Source organism: Lytechinus pictus, chromosome 8 (assembly GCF_037042905.1).
Source record: "Lytechinus pictus isolate F3 Inbred chromosome 8, Lp3.0, whole genome shotgun sequence".
Classification (NCBI taxonomy): Eukaryota; Metazoa; Echinodermata; class Echinoidea; order Temnopleuroida; family Toxopneustidae; genus Lytechinus; species Lytechinus pictus.
The window spans coordinates 33,343,961-33,358,025 of NC_087252.1; the positions used below are offsets into that span (position 1 = coordinate 33,343,961).

At 37.0% G+C, this 14,065-nt stretch overlaps 1 protein-coding gene across 1 annotated transcript in view; it reads right to left on the minus strand.

The window, feature by feature from the left end:
* The window catches only part of LOC129266504 (DNA polymerase epsilon catalytic subunit A-like), a 64,774-nt gene that overhangs the window by 10,685 nt on the left and 40,024 nt on the right, over positions 1-14,065 (minus strand). The window contains exons 34-43 of the mRNA XM_064103954.1: positions 12,225-12,306; positions 11,501-11,585; positions 10,814-10,974; positions 9,309-9,484; positions 5,909-6,023; positions 5,207-5,361; positions 4,206-4,295; positions 2,868-3,156; positions 1,593-1,712; positions 502-573 (exon numbers count right to left, since the gene is read on the minus strand). Coding sequence (XP_063960024.1) covers positions 502-573; positions 1,593-1,712; positions 2,868-3,156; positions 4,206-4,295; positions 5,207-5,361; positions 5,909-6,023; positions 9,309-9,484; positions 10,814-10,974; positions 11,501-11,585; positions 12,225-12,306 — 1,345 coding nt within the window. The remainder of the gene's footprint in view (positions 1-501; positions 574-1,592; positions 1,713-2,867; positions 3,157-4,205; positions 4,296-5,206; positions 5,362-5,908; positions 6,024-9,308; positions 9,485-10,813; positions 10,975-11,500; positions 11,586-12,224; positions 12,307-14,065) is intronic.

Consider the following 14,065-nt stretch of genomic DNA (forward strand, 5'->3'; position numbering starts at 1 on the left):
GTTTAATAATAACAATAATAACATGCAACATTTATATAGCGCTTAATACAAATGTTTCTAAGAGTTACATACTATTACCCTGGCATAAGCACAGCTATCCTGATCAGACGCTCAAGCATTCAAGGAATTCCTTCCTACCGGGTACCCATTAGCTACACCTGGGTGGAGAGTGGCAAATGTAGATAAGCGCCTTGCCAAAGGACGTGAGTGCTGCAGTGGGGTTTGAACCCCAGGCATTGTGGTTCAAAGTCCAAAGACTTATTAACTGAACAACAACACCTCTACCTCTTAAAGGTGAAGAAGTCTACTGTAATTAACATTTCTGTAATTTTTTTACGATTTGAATGCCAAATATGATGATATATTTACCATTTAATTATAGAAATTGATGTCACATTTGGCGTCTCATACTTAAATCACAACTTTAGACTATGGTCTAAGGTTAAACCAGGGTTAAGAATACACGCTACACCTGTGGTGGGAGGAATGAAGGTTACTTACATTGAACGTTGTCTGGCAATTCTCAGCAGTTGGAAGATAGTGCATGATATTCCAATTCATCTCAACCTCCTCCTGTATGGACGATAAACAAATGATATAACATTCTGTCTTCAAAATCGAAATAACTCCCATCATTAAATTCATTTCAAAGAATAAGTTTTTAAGTAATCGTATTACAAATTAAATTTTAGAAATCTTGCCTGTTATAATCAAATGTTCTATTCTATTTACTGTTTTTCTTAATTTAAAGAAAAATATATGCCTTTGGAAGATTCCATTTTGCAATTAGCGATGACTGTAAAACACGGAGTAGCCATGATAGGCCAATGTTTTTTTTCCTAATTCATCAACCCCAATTGATGTATTTTGTTACAATTTTTTATTTTTGTATAAATTGTACAATTGCCATGTTTATTTATTTACTCAGAAATTCTTTGATTCATGATACGTTGTATTTTGTTTTTAAGAGCGACTCTAAATCACACTTAAAGGGATGGTCCGGGCTGAAAATTTCATCAAAATCAGATAACATATAACAAAGTTATTGAATTTTAAAGTGTATCAATATTTTGTAAAAACAGTTATATGCACATCGTCATGAATATTCATTAGGTGGGCTGATGATGTCACATCTCCACTTTCCTTTTTCTTATGTTATTACATGAAATCATAAATGTTTCATTTTTTCATACATGTGTAAATGATGTGTCTCCATTACGATGAAATAAGTTGCGGCAATATATAAATAATGCACTTAATAAGTTGTCAATTCATTTGTTTTAGTTCTTGGCAGAAATTTTTTGAATAAACCTAATTTCCTATAATAAAATACAAAAGAACAAGTGGGGATATGACATCGTCAGCCCACCTAATGAATATTCATAAAGACATGCCTAGAACTGCTTCACCGGAATAATGCGAATCTTTAAAATTCAATAACTTTGTCATTTGTTACCTGATTTTGATCAGATTTTCAGCATTTTGCTCTGTGAAATTTACTCTATTTATTGAGATATAAATATTTTCAGCCTGGACCAACCCTTTAACACCCACCAGAAAAAGTCTGGAAGTCTCACACATATTTGACTTACCTCTGTATCTGTCTGGTTCGGAGGTGTTGCCATGATGACATCATCATCATCATCAGGGTTCTCATTGTTATCTCCTTCAAGTGATTCTGGTATCTTCCCCTTCACGCCACCATGGTTGGCCTATGGCATTGGAAAGAAAACATAGAGGAATAGAAAATGAAAGTAACCTGTCTTATAAGGAAAGTTAATTAAGTCTAACCTAATGCCTACTTGACTGTGAGGGAATTTATGAATTCATCAGTTAACAGGTTAACCCATTGCCTACTGGAGTGTTGCATGGGGGCCCTTACAGAGCCTGTCGGATTTACATAATTCAGTAGTCAACAAGTTAATAAATGGCCTACTGGAAATGTGTGCATCCTAAAGAATTGACAACATTCATTAGCCAACAGTTTAACACATTGTCTACTGCAGCTGTGTTTGCCCAAAACAAAGCCTATAGGAATGACTGAATTCAGTAGTCACCAGGTTAACACATTGCCTGCTGGAACCAGGTGGGCCCTAAACAAAGCCTACGTGAATTACATAAACGTTTGGGTGCTGTACAAGGCAAATTGGAATCACAGACCTGTGTGGGCCCTGTATGAAGCCTATCGGAATCACAGAGTTCAGTCGTTAAAGGACAAGTCCACCCCAACAAAAAGTTTATTTGAATAAAAAGAGAAAAATCCAACAAACATAACACTGAAAATTTCATCAAAATCGAATGTAAAATAAGAAAGTTATGACATTTTAAAGTTTCTCTTGATTTCACAAAACAGTCATATGCACATCCTGTTCAATATGCAAATGAGGAGACTGATGACGTCATCCACTCACTATTTCTTTTGTATTTTATTATATGAATTATGAAATATTCTAATTTTCTCTGCATTTTCAAGTGAAACAACTATTAATTCCTCCCTGAACATGTGGAATCGGTATTGTATGATACTATATGGTTCAGTCAAGTTGATCCTTATTGCAAAATCTGTAAAAAATGAAATATTGTATAATTCAAATAATAAAAAACGAAAGGAATAGTGAGTGAGTGACATCATCGACTGTCTCATTTGCATGTCACCGAGTTGTGCATATCACTGTTTTGTGAAAAATAAGCGAAACTTTAAAGTGTCATAACTTTCTTATTTTACATCCAATTTTGATGAAATTTTCAGCGTTATGCTAGTTTGATTTTTCTCTATTTATTCAAATCAACATTTTTCTGGGGTGGACTTGACCTTTAACAAGTTAATCCACTTGAGAAAACATAAAGAATAAATGATAACCACTTACTGTGTCAAGCCACATAAGCAACTGCCAACATTGTTTGTACGAGAGCTCAACACCATGAAACAGATCGTTGGACTTGATAGTGTTCGTGACGTAGTCAATGTACGTGATGGCGTCAACGATCCGTGTCTTCTTCGTGCAGATCACGATCTGATTGTAGTTGGCATGGACGATGACCGCACCGAGGCGTTTGAACTCGAACATGAGCTGGAGGAAGAGTTTCTTCATGAGGCCGTTGAGGGTGCGTCGCAAGGCAGGGTCATACAGGAGGGATGACGGAGAACAGAGCCACCTGGATACAAGATTCAACAGATTTTCATGAAAATTAAATTTAAAAATGAAAATCCATATTTTATTGTTCGAAATAGAAATCTGAGAATAGAGATATCCTAAAGATTCATTTTGCCCAATTGATCGTGGGCCAAGCAGCCACCGTGCAGCGCTAGATCAACGAGGCTTCATCTCTTTAAATTTTGAACACTAAACATAGTAGCAGCAACTCCCATCTTTAACGTTGTTTGGTCTGACGCAGCTGGGGTTTGAACCCCCGACCTTCCAGTTGTGAGATGGATGCTCTACGAACTGAGCCAACACACCGGTTATAGAAGTATTGTAGGGCAGTGGCAGCTAAGGTACCTTCTCAAAAGTAAGAGCTGCATCTTTTGCGCAGGAATACTGCGAGCAGCTTTTCATTGCTAATCTTCACACTTTATTAGAGACAAAATAATGGGGGAATATGGGTAAGCTGCAATGTAAAAAACAGATAGCATCCTTATAGTGGGATTCCTGCTCAGAGACTGCGGACAGACTCATGACCATTTAACCCAAGAAGTGGTTGCCATCAAACTGATTGAAATTAGTCTGATTTTGTATGGCTTGAATGATTAATATATGCATGCAAAATCTTCTAAAAATCAACAATAACGTCAGTAGTGGTACAATCTAAAATTATTTCGAACAAAATCCTATAAAAGGACGATCAAACTGTTTATATTCATGAAAAAAGAACAACTAAAATCTAAAGGATTCTGATAGAAAATGTGTAAATGCTGACAAATGGGTGTAGGGGGATTCTTCCAAGCAACAATAATACACTGTCCCACCTGCCCTTATCTGTGTTGGTGATATTGAGCGTGATCATTTTTCAGTTTAGATTTTACCATTTCACAAAGCTGCATTTATGTAAATGTATCTCATCTATGTCAGAGGTTGATATACCTTGACGTTCAATACTTTCTCATGAAATCCTTGTTTTGCTGAAACTATATTAGTCTACCTTCAATTTCATCAGACTCGGTAATATCAAAAGATTGGAAGACAAAAATAAAGATAATGACTGACCTGTAATAGTGCATGATCTGGTAATCAGCAAAGACATTATGGTATGCTGTCACATCACGTAACCATCCATGAACCATCGTCTTCATTATCCTACAAGAGAAAATTTGAACACCAATATTAAACAGGTCAACTACCTTCCAAAAAAGGTAAAATGTGAAAAAATCCTTGGGGCCCTGGAGAGCAACTAAGAGGGCAAGTCTAGACCAAAAGACAACTCCTCCATTGATAACCACCTTGCAAGTCACCACTTTAGTTGTCCTGAAACTATTCAATATAATGTTCATAAAGAAAAAGAAAAAGCATTTTCCCTGTTATATTCATACTTTCAAGGCAATTTTACATAAGAAAGTTAATTGATTGCAACTTTCCCCTTCATGACAAGTACCATTATGGAAATCTCTATTTTGATTGGCCAAGAGCTACTTTACCACATGCAGTTGTTGCAGTTGAAGACAGGTCACACTAAACTGTCACAAGAAGTTTGAATAATACACAAAATTCATAACAAGCTTAGTACATATGTTTCAAAGTGCAATTAAGAAAAATTAATGTATAAATGGTACAAGATATGATAGGAATGTACAGTGGAAGTGCCGTGGTGTAGCGGTTCTGACTCTCGCCTTGTAATCAGAGTCGTGTTTTCGAATCCCATAATGGCCTAGCGTCCTTTGGCAAGGCGTCAATCCACACTTTGCCACTCTCACCCAGGTGCTAATTGGGTATCAGTAGGAAACAACCGTCATTGTGGTTGGTTTAGCAAATTTGCACCTAACAGGCTGCTTGAATGCTATGAATCCAGTAACTGGGTAATAATAATTGTGAAGCGCTTTGAGCAGTCATAGATTGATAAAGCGCTATATAAATGCCAATTATTATTATTATTATTACATTAACACCATCCCACTGTGATCTTAATGGTTATCTGTGTTTCAAGGTTTCCTTCAGAGATACAGAACAATTTTTATTTGAATCGATTCCATTTTTTATTTGTTTTTTGTTACCTGAAAGACACCGTACAGAGAGCCGTTTCATCATAGCTAGCGAGGGATGCTGCTGCTCCTGGCTGCCCCGATACCATATCTTCTAATGATGTCTGTTGGATAGCATCAAAAGCAATGCTACCGGCAGCTCCTTCCAGCTCACTGACCTGATGGGACTATAGAATGAAATACCAATAATAATAATAACGATAAAAATAATAGCCGGAACACTGTTTTGAAGATACGCAATATTATTTTTAATGCAATGATGCCAAAGCCATAACAATAATTTTTAAAAATTTAAGATTTCTGAGGAATGAAAAAAAAATGAATTTCTCCAATAAACATTTGTATTATGCAATTTTTAGAAGGTATTTTGCCTAAATTCTGCACTTTTTCATTTTACACAAAGTGGTTCATCACGAACCATGAGAACTTGCCTGATTTCACAATCAATAGAATATGTAATATGATCTTTTGACCCCCAGATGACCTTTGACCCATCATCCTCATCAACAAACATGTGGTATTACCCAAGGATGATAAAGAAATGAGAGCAAGTTGATCAGATACTTGACATTTTGACCCTTGGATGACTTTTGACCCCATCATCCTCATGGACACACAAATGGTATTATCCAAGGGTCATATGTACCGAGTACGAACATAAATGATGCAGAAATAAAGAAATGAGAGTGAGTTGAACAAAAACTCTGAGCTTACTTGTAGTAGAGTATTGACGGCAAGGTTGGCCATGTCAAGATCAACACAGACGGTCTGATAGCAACCGCTCTGGTTTAGCTCTGCTCCACCGGATTCATCAAACTCGGTCACCAATCTAGGAGTAAAAAAACATACTTTATGATTCCTATCTCATTAGATACCCTCCTGTCTTTCATTTTTGTTCCTGCTTAAAACTAAGTTTTTTATTGTTTGAATTAAGACGTTTATCAATAAGCATCCTTCCACCACCACATGTTTTTTTTTTTTTTTATTACTTCATCTTTTCCTTTTAGTATACATAATATATTAAGTTGCATTATATTTTCGTCATCATTTCAAGTTTGATGTTTTTTAATCTGTACACTCTATGTATATATGCCTGTAAATTGTACGCAATTCAGCCTTTTGGCTGCAAAGTGCAATAATTTCAATAAAACCTTTTCAATTTCAATTTCAATTAGATATGCAGGCCCCGTTTTATGGAATGGTTTGCCATCAGCAATTAAAACTTGCCCCTCACTATTGACTTTTAAACATAAATATGAATCATATCTTGCCAATGTTCCATCAACTTCTAAATAAAATGGAGCCTATGTTTGTCTTTTTTTTGTTTTGTTCTTTAATGTTTTTTCTTGTGTTTGTTTTTGTTAATGTTTTTTTTTTGCTGTACATGTGAGTGTTCAATTACTGTTATTTTGTATAATTTTGTTTTTAACCATTGCGCAGAACTAAGGGGGATTGGCCTTGATAGGTCTTTGGCCTTTGCCAATCCCCTACATCCACTGCATATTGGTTTTACCCTTTTCTTTTGTCATTATATTGATTTTTAATGTATTTCCCTGTCTTCGTAGACAAATTTTAGCAGATTCCTCCATGATACATGTATGTATGATAAATTGTTCTTATATTTTGTTCTCATATTTTGTTATATTTACTGATGAAAAAAAATGTGTTTACGTCTCGATCCATATATTGTTTAATTATTTTATCACATGCAATGTGATTGTAAGACGTGTACTTCTTTGATTTCTGTTGGAAATGAAATAAACAATAATTTGAATTAGACGGGGGTGAATAACAGTAAATAGGAAAAACCAAACAGACTCTAGCTAAACGTGTATACCAAAGAGAGCTAGCCGATTCGGTGGCGAACTCCGAAACTCCCACTTGAAAAGCAGCTTTGACAACAAAGACGATATAATCTTAGATCCAGATACACAGTGATTTGAGAGGAGGATAAAAGGGAGGAGTCATCACTCAATTTTTTATTTGACAAGGAAATACTATTTACTGGACCCTCCAACAGTTCAAGTTCATCAATATGGACACAAGTTTAGCACCTATTTGTATATGGTCACTCAAAAAGTAGTGTGGTATCAAATACTTATTTATTTTTGAAAAAGATTTGTGTTTGAGGATACTTTAAAAGTCAAAGACAAAAATCATTGATGATTTTGCTGGTGATGTATGGATAAACAAACAAAAACCTGTAGAATCTGTCCCTAAAGACAAGGAAGATAAGAATCATCGAAGCCTCAAGCGGCGACGTCAAGGTTGAGAGTGGAGGTCGTGCCATCCCCTCCAAGGTGACTTCAGGTCTCCGCTCTGATCACCACAACAAGCTGGCGAAGAGGCTTCGATCCCTTCCAGACCAGGACAAGGTAGCCAGGTCACTCTCTTCAGACAGCTTCGCCAACGGAACATCGTGGCTGACATCCGGGAGCTTCATCCGGTTTTGTGATTGGCGGTTCATCCACCGTGCTCGACTGAACTGCCTCCCTACCAATGCTGCTGCCCGGCGGTGGAAACAGAACGCAAATGCCAAGTGCCGAAGGTGTGATTACCAGTTGGAGACGTTGCCCCATATTATCAACCACTGCCGTCCCAACATGGTACCAATCCGCCGGAGGCACAACCTCATCCAAGAACGCCTGGTGAAGGCAATCCACTACGGAGACGTCTACCAAGACCAGCATGTCCCCAGCGACCCGAATCCAAGGGAGCGACCCGACATCACAGTGGTTGAGGGTGACAAGGTGACCACTGTCGACATCACCATCCCATTCGACAATGGTCCGGATGCCCTCTCCACAGCTGCCAACGCAAAAGTCACCAAATACGACACACTGCGACAAGATCTGGCCAGCCGTGGCATGGATGTCAAGGTCCATGCCTTTGTAATCGGCTCACTTGGTTGGTGGCACGGGGACAACGAACGGACTCTAGGCCGTCTCGGCATCTCTCGCCGATACAGAGCCCTGATGAGGCGTCTCTGCTGCATCGATGCTATCAAAGGCAGCCGAGACAAATACGTAGAGCATGTATTATTTACAATCAATCATGTTTCAGACAATGTACTTATTATTATTTGCAACCAATTATCATCCTGACAATGTACGTAAATGCCTGTTAGCCAAACAGGCACGATGAAAACAAAGATGAAATCCCCTTACACATCAATTTTTAACAACATAATGCTTCTTAAACAAGCATTGTCCCACACAATATCTAGATGTTACCCCATTCAATTTTCCTCCTTCGGTAACCTTCATATCGTTGGATTAACATACATGATTTGCTGAACTGTACTTACTGAGTGTTGCATATATTAATAAATCTCTTCTTTTCAGCTTAATGTACTGCCATGTCTTTGCCATTAGAGGGGAGTGATCATCCCGCTACCGAGGCTTCCTCCATCGAAGCCCCTGCCAGTGAGGTTCCTGCCACAGAGTTTCCCGCTCATTATCTTCATCTCTTGATAGGCTGATACATTTATTTTCTAATTACATATGCTTTTTAAATAGGCATTGTCCCATATACTACCTCAATGTTATTCCAATTGATTTACATCCTTTGGTAACCATCATACTGTTGGATTACATACATGTATGACTTTGAAACTGTAATAATGAGTGTTGCATATATCAAAAAAATCTGTTCTTTTTAGCTTAATCAGCTGTCACATCTTCGCCATCAACGGGAGAAATCACCCCATCTCTGATGTTTCCGCAATCAAGGTTCCCACAAGTGCCGTTCTCTCAGATCTTTTTGTATGGCTCTGAATGCTGGAGGATGACAAGAAATGATCTCCAGAAGCTCTCAGGATTTTATGGGAGTGAGTGCTAATTTCCTCCATGACCACTTCTAAGGTGAAACTAAAGAGACACCTCAACGTGAGAGTCAGTTTTGTAATACTATTTTTGTCTTTAAAAATGCATTGTATATTTTGATGGCAGTGATATTTGCAGAGAAACTGAAATATGTTTGACAATTGTCTTTGAGTGTTACAGGTAGCGCGGTCCGTTTCACAAAGTCTTAAAACTGATAATCATGTGTACTTTCTTACACAAATCTATAGGTTGCTAAGGAGCTGGACTGCTTCATGAAACGCGGTACTCACCTATTATCATCAGCCTCCTTGCCTCCAAGGTCGGGTCGGTTGGTAGGCGACGCCCACATCACATGACCATGTTTGTTGAGATGACGAGCGAAGAAGAGATCGGCTCCGGCTATCCCAGCATCCTCCGGGAGGTTGCCGACGGGGATGTGGAAATAACGACTCTGCTCTAAGTAGCTCTGGAAACAAATTGAATACAAGTACACATGAATGAGTGAAAACTGAAAAAGGACATTTAACAGAAAGGAATTATGCAAGAACCTTACTTCGAGATATTAATAGGACATAAGTAGAGTATCTGTTAAAGATAAATGAAAGTAGTTGCAGTAAACACTGATTTCACGAGAAAGTCAGTAAAACCAGGCTTAATTGTCACTTTATCATCAAGGATCTAGATCTGGTACAGTTACATAAACTGAACTTGGTGAAATCTTGAAATCTACGCTGAAAAATGTTCACACTGAAGATCACCAACACAGATAAGCGCACGTGGGACAGTGTGTTATTATTGCTTTGAATGTCGGCCCGACGCTTGACCCGAATCCCATGCTTATTTGCTAATTTCTCGGCAATTACACAATTTATTCCAGAATCCTTTGGCACATATTTTTTATTTATACAAACAGACACTTTGGTGGTCATTTCATTGGATTCTGTACGAACTCATTTTGAAATCATTACCACAACTGGCATTCATCTTTAACAGAATAGTATAATTGTTCTGTTATAATGTAATGTAAGTTGGTTTTCTTAAGAGGGTCAGCAACTTATAAATCCTCTTGGATCTTCTTAGCTGATCCTCTTTCATATAATGATTTGATATCTATCATGAATTATACATCATAATTTAATTTATATAATTCAAATTTTTGTATTGTAATTGAATGGAATATATTATGAAAGCAAATATGAAGCATCTTATTATATTCTTCAGCTTACGAATGTTCCCTTTCCTGTTAGATTGTTTATACCAAGAAATATTTGCAACCTTGGACATTTGTCATTCCATTACCCATTTTGCGCTAAACATAAAACAAGTGAATGTACAAGTAGGATGTAGGGTGCAATAGCAGGCAACACTCCATTGGGCAAAGTTGGTTTTTTTTTAATGAAGAGCAAAAAAAAATCAAATTAAAAAAATAATAAAAAATGATTTCATTCATCATGAACCTACATAAAAAGGGCAAATTCATACCCATCGTTCACTTGTAAGTCTTATCAACTTTTTCAAACTAAATTTGACATATTTAACCAACATTTGGTTTTTCAATGTCAAGGAAAATGAAAAATTGTTTTTACCAGCTCGAAATAGTCAGCATTAAGGTAAAGCCATAAGAGATACATGTAGCAGTCAATTTTGCAAGTTGGGTTTTTGGGGGGACAAACAAAAACAAAAACCCTAATAAAATGTTGTCCCCCATTGTTCGCTCGTCATTCTACAACTGATTGGATTTAGTCATCCAAACAATTGTTTGCAAAATAAAGGAAAGAAAATGAAAAATGCTTACCAGCAACAAGTAGTCAGCATTGAGATAGTGTTGTAGCAGACGACGGGAACCTTGTCTTTGCCAATCTAGAACACTGTAGATGTTCTCACTCTCAGCGATGTGAAGCTTGACCAGAGGAAACTCTTCCATAGCAGGGATACTTCTCACAAGCTCTCGGTTACCTAAGGGTTGATGGAATCAGGAATTTTAAAATTTCAATTATCTTCAGGGTTCATAAAGGGGAATCAAACCAAAATAGAAAGCTGTTTAAATAGAAAAAGAGCATTCAGAAAAGCAGTCAACTGTACATTGTATCTATCAGGAATTCATATTGGCCATAGCTTTGATGTCAATGTGATGTACTACTACTCAACTTGCTTCAATAAACAAAATTAAACTTGCCTTTTCTTCCCAAAAATACATGAAAACTAAAAAATATATACCCATTATGGTCCCTGAGGGAAAATTAAAATTAAAACAAGAAGAAAACCACACATTCCTGGCAATCTAGTACACAACGAAAGAGAGAGTTGTCATTGCGACTTGTCACAATCTACTACCCTAATTGTACATTTGAAATTTACAAAGTTGAAAGGATCACATTTTTCATTATCCATTACTTATTCCTTATCCGATTTCTTTCAAACTATTTTTGTTTCTTTTATTTCTCTTCTTCTACCCATTTAATATATTTCAAGATAGACTCACTCAATGAAGCCTGTACGGAGATGAACGTTGGTCCTCGCTTCTCATCCTTGTATGCTAGCAGCAATCGATGAATGGTACGGTATGCCTAAACAAACAAACAACGAAGGGAATATCAAAGTTGAGAACATTACAGCTACAGGCAAGAGGTTTCTACCATACATCAAAAATGATTTCAGAGATCTAAATTTTTCTGAATTTTGCTACACTCTACAACCAATATTTGACCTTTTCAACAAAGAGATACATGTACTTAAGCCCACTGCACACCTTACGATAGTTCTGCGACCCAATTTTGAAATAAAGCGTTAGATTTGATGCTAATATTTTGACATGGAACATCTTACAATGTAAAGTTCTAAATCATCACATGAATAGTGTGCAGAGGCCTTGAGAGATATTCATTTCATGCCTGGAAATAAATTTTGGAGGACCAAGCCATTTTGATGAGGGGCATTTTCTCAAATAGGCCTGGGAGAAGACGGCCCCAGAGAAAGACAAGGGGGCAGCAAGGTCACTTTTAAAGGGGATTTTTATTTTTATTCAAATCACATTTATGAGAAAAGAATACCATGGCCAAGTAATAAGGCACATGTTTAATGGCCTCAACTTTGATTACAAGAGGGCATCGAGGCCAGTAACATCGACCACTAGAGACTTCAAGGCCTGCATACATGTATGTTAAGTGATTGGCACCTGCTAACAATATCTTTTGAAGACTGGTTACCTTTTTCATGTCCTTCTCCACCACGATGTCAAAGGTATGATCCTCACGGGGAAGGAGCTCATTCTCACTACTGCGCTCAGACCTGGTATGAAATGAAATTGTATAATACTCTCTTATGAATGAATATCTCATTACAATACAAAGTAAAATATGCAGGCCTCTACTCTTTGCCTAGATCAGGCCTCTACTCTTTACCTAGATTCTATATTGTGAAAGAAGACTAATCTTGCATAATGAAAATGGGTATTAAAGGGAAAATGCTTTCACAGAAAAAACATGATTATGACATGACCAAAAAAAGATGAAAGGAAGTGGACGATGCGATGCCCAACACAGAATGCATGCATATCATATTATGTATAAATACACTGAGCATAGCGCGTCTTGAGCTTGGCAAGGGTCAAACCTAAAGTAGCCCGACACAATGACGTCATAGAATCATGATTGTAATCACGATATCGTTTATTCGACCATTTTCGTACGTGATTCTGCAGAAACGTCTTTCCAAACGCCCCTTTTTTCGTGTTTCATGTTTGTGATTCTAATCATGATTATATTCAATTTCGACTAAACGCAATCGTGATTCTGCAGAATCATGATTTGAATCATGATTCAGATCATGATTCTAGGGTAAAAAAGTGGCGGATAAACGCACCCTAACTGTACCTACTAAATAATATTCAATATTGTAGTGTACTTTTAAAAAAATTGTTTATTGCTATGAACTATCGATTGATAACAAGAGCTACATGTAACTCATCACAATAATTTATATAACCAAATAGGGTTGTGTCTGTTCTGATTTGGCCATTTTAATTTTAATAACAATTCTATGAATTCAAAAGAGATACAGAGAGAAAAAAATTATGAAAATATGTTCGGGTATTTGTATAGTGCAAATATCCACCTTGTTAGGTGCTCAATATGCTCCTATATTACCCCAGCTAATTATATAAGGCTACTCATACCAGCACTCACAGCTCTTTTGATCTGGGTTGAGTCCATCACTATTTTTTTAATTAGTCAATTTCAGGATTAGACTGTGTTATGATTCTGATGAATGTTTAGAATTCTGAAAAATGTGGGAACGTTGTGATCTAGTGGTTAGGACTCTCATCTTTCAATCAGAGGGACGTGGGTTCGAATCCCAACCATGGCGTATTTTCCTTCAGCAAGAAATTTACCCATATTGTGCTGCACTCAACCCAGGTGAGGTGAATGGGTACCCGGTAGGATTTATTCCTTGAATGCTTCAGTGCCTATGTGGTGGCTCAGCTCCAGCCCGGGTAATAATATGATAAAAAGTATCAAGAACAGTAGAGTTTATGCAATTATACTGTAGTACATGTAGCTGTGCAGACCTGCCAACCTCTGGGAATGAAAAACTGTATTCTGTGATAAAAAAAACTGTATTTTTCCCAAAAAAAGTGTATTTCACAATAAAATGCTTGGCGCACTCGCTCATCGCGGCGCTCAAGCTGCATGCAAGCTAAAATGCGCACTGCTCTTGCAGATGAAAAAAACAACATTAAAACATGTGTATATCTTCACCCTGGTTTGAACAAAATGATTGAAAAAAAAACAAGTTACCTGAAATTACATTGATCTAATAACCATATTTGTGCACGTTTTATGAAATAGACACATATAGAGATTATTTTTCTCAATGAATTACGATTTAGTTTAAAAAAAAAAAAAAAAAAAAAAAACGTATTTTTCAAAGAAAAAACGTACTGCCGTATTGTGGTTGCAAAAACGTACTAAATACGGCTAAAACGTACTGGTTGGCAGGTCTGGCTGTGCTATATAAATTGACCATATTATTATCAAAAGACAGAAAT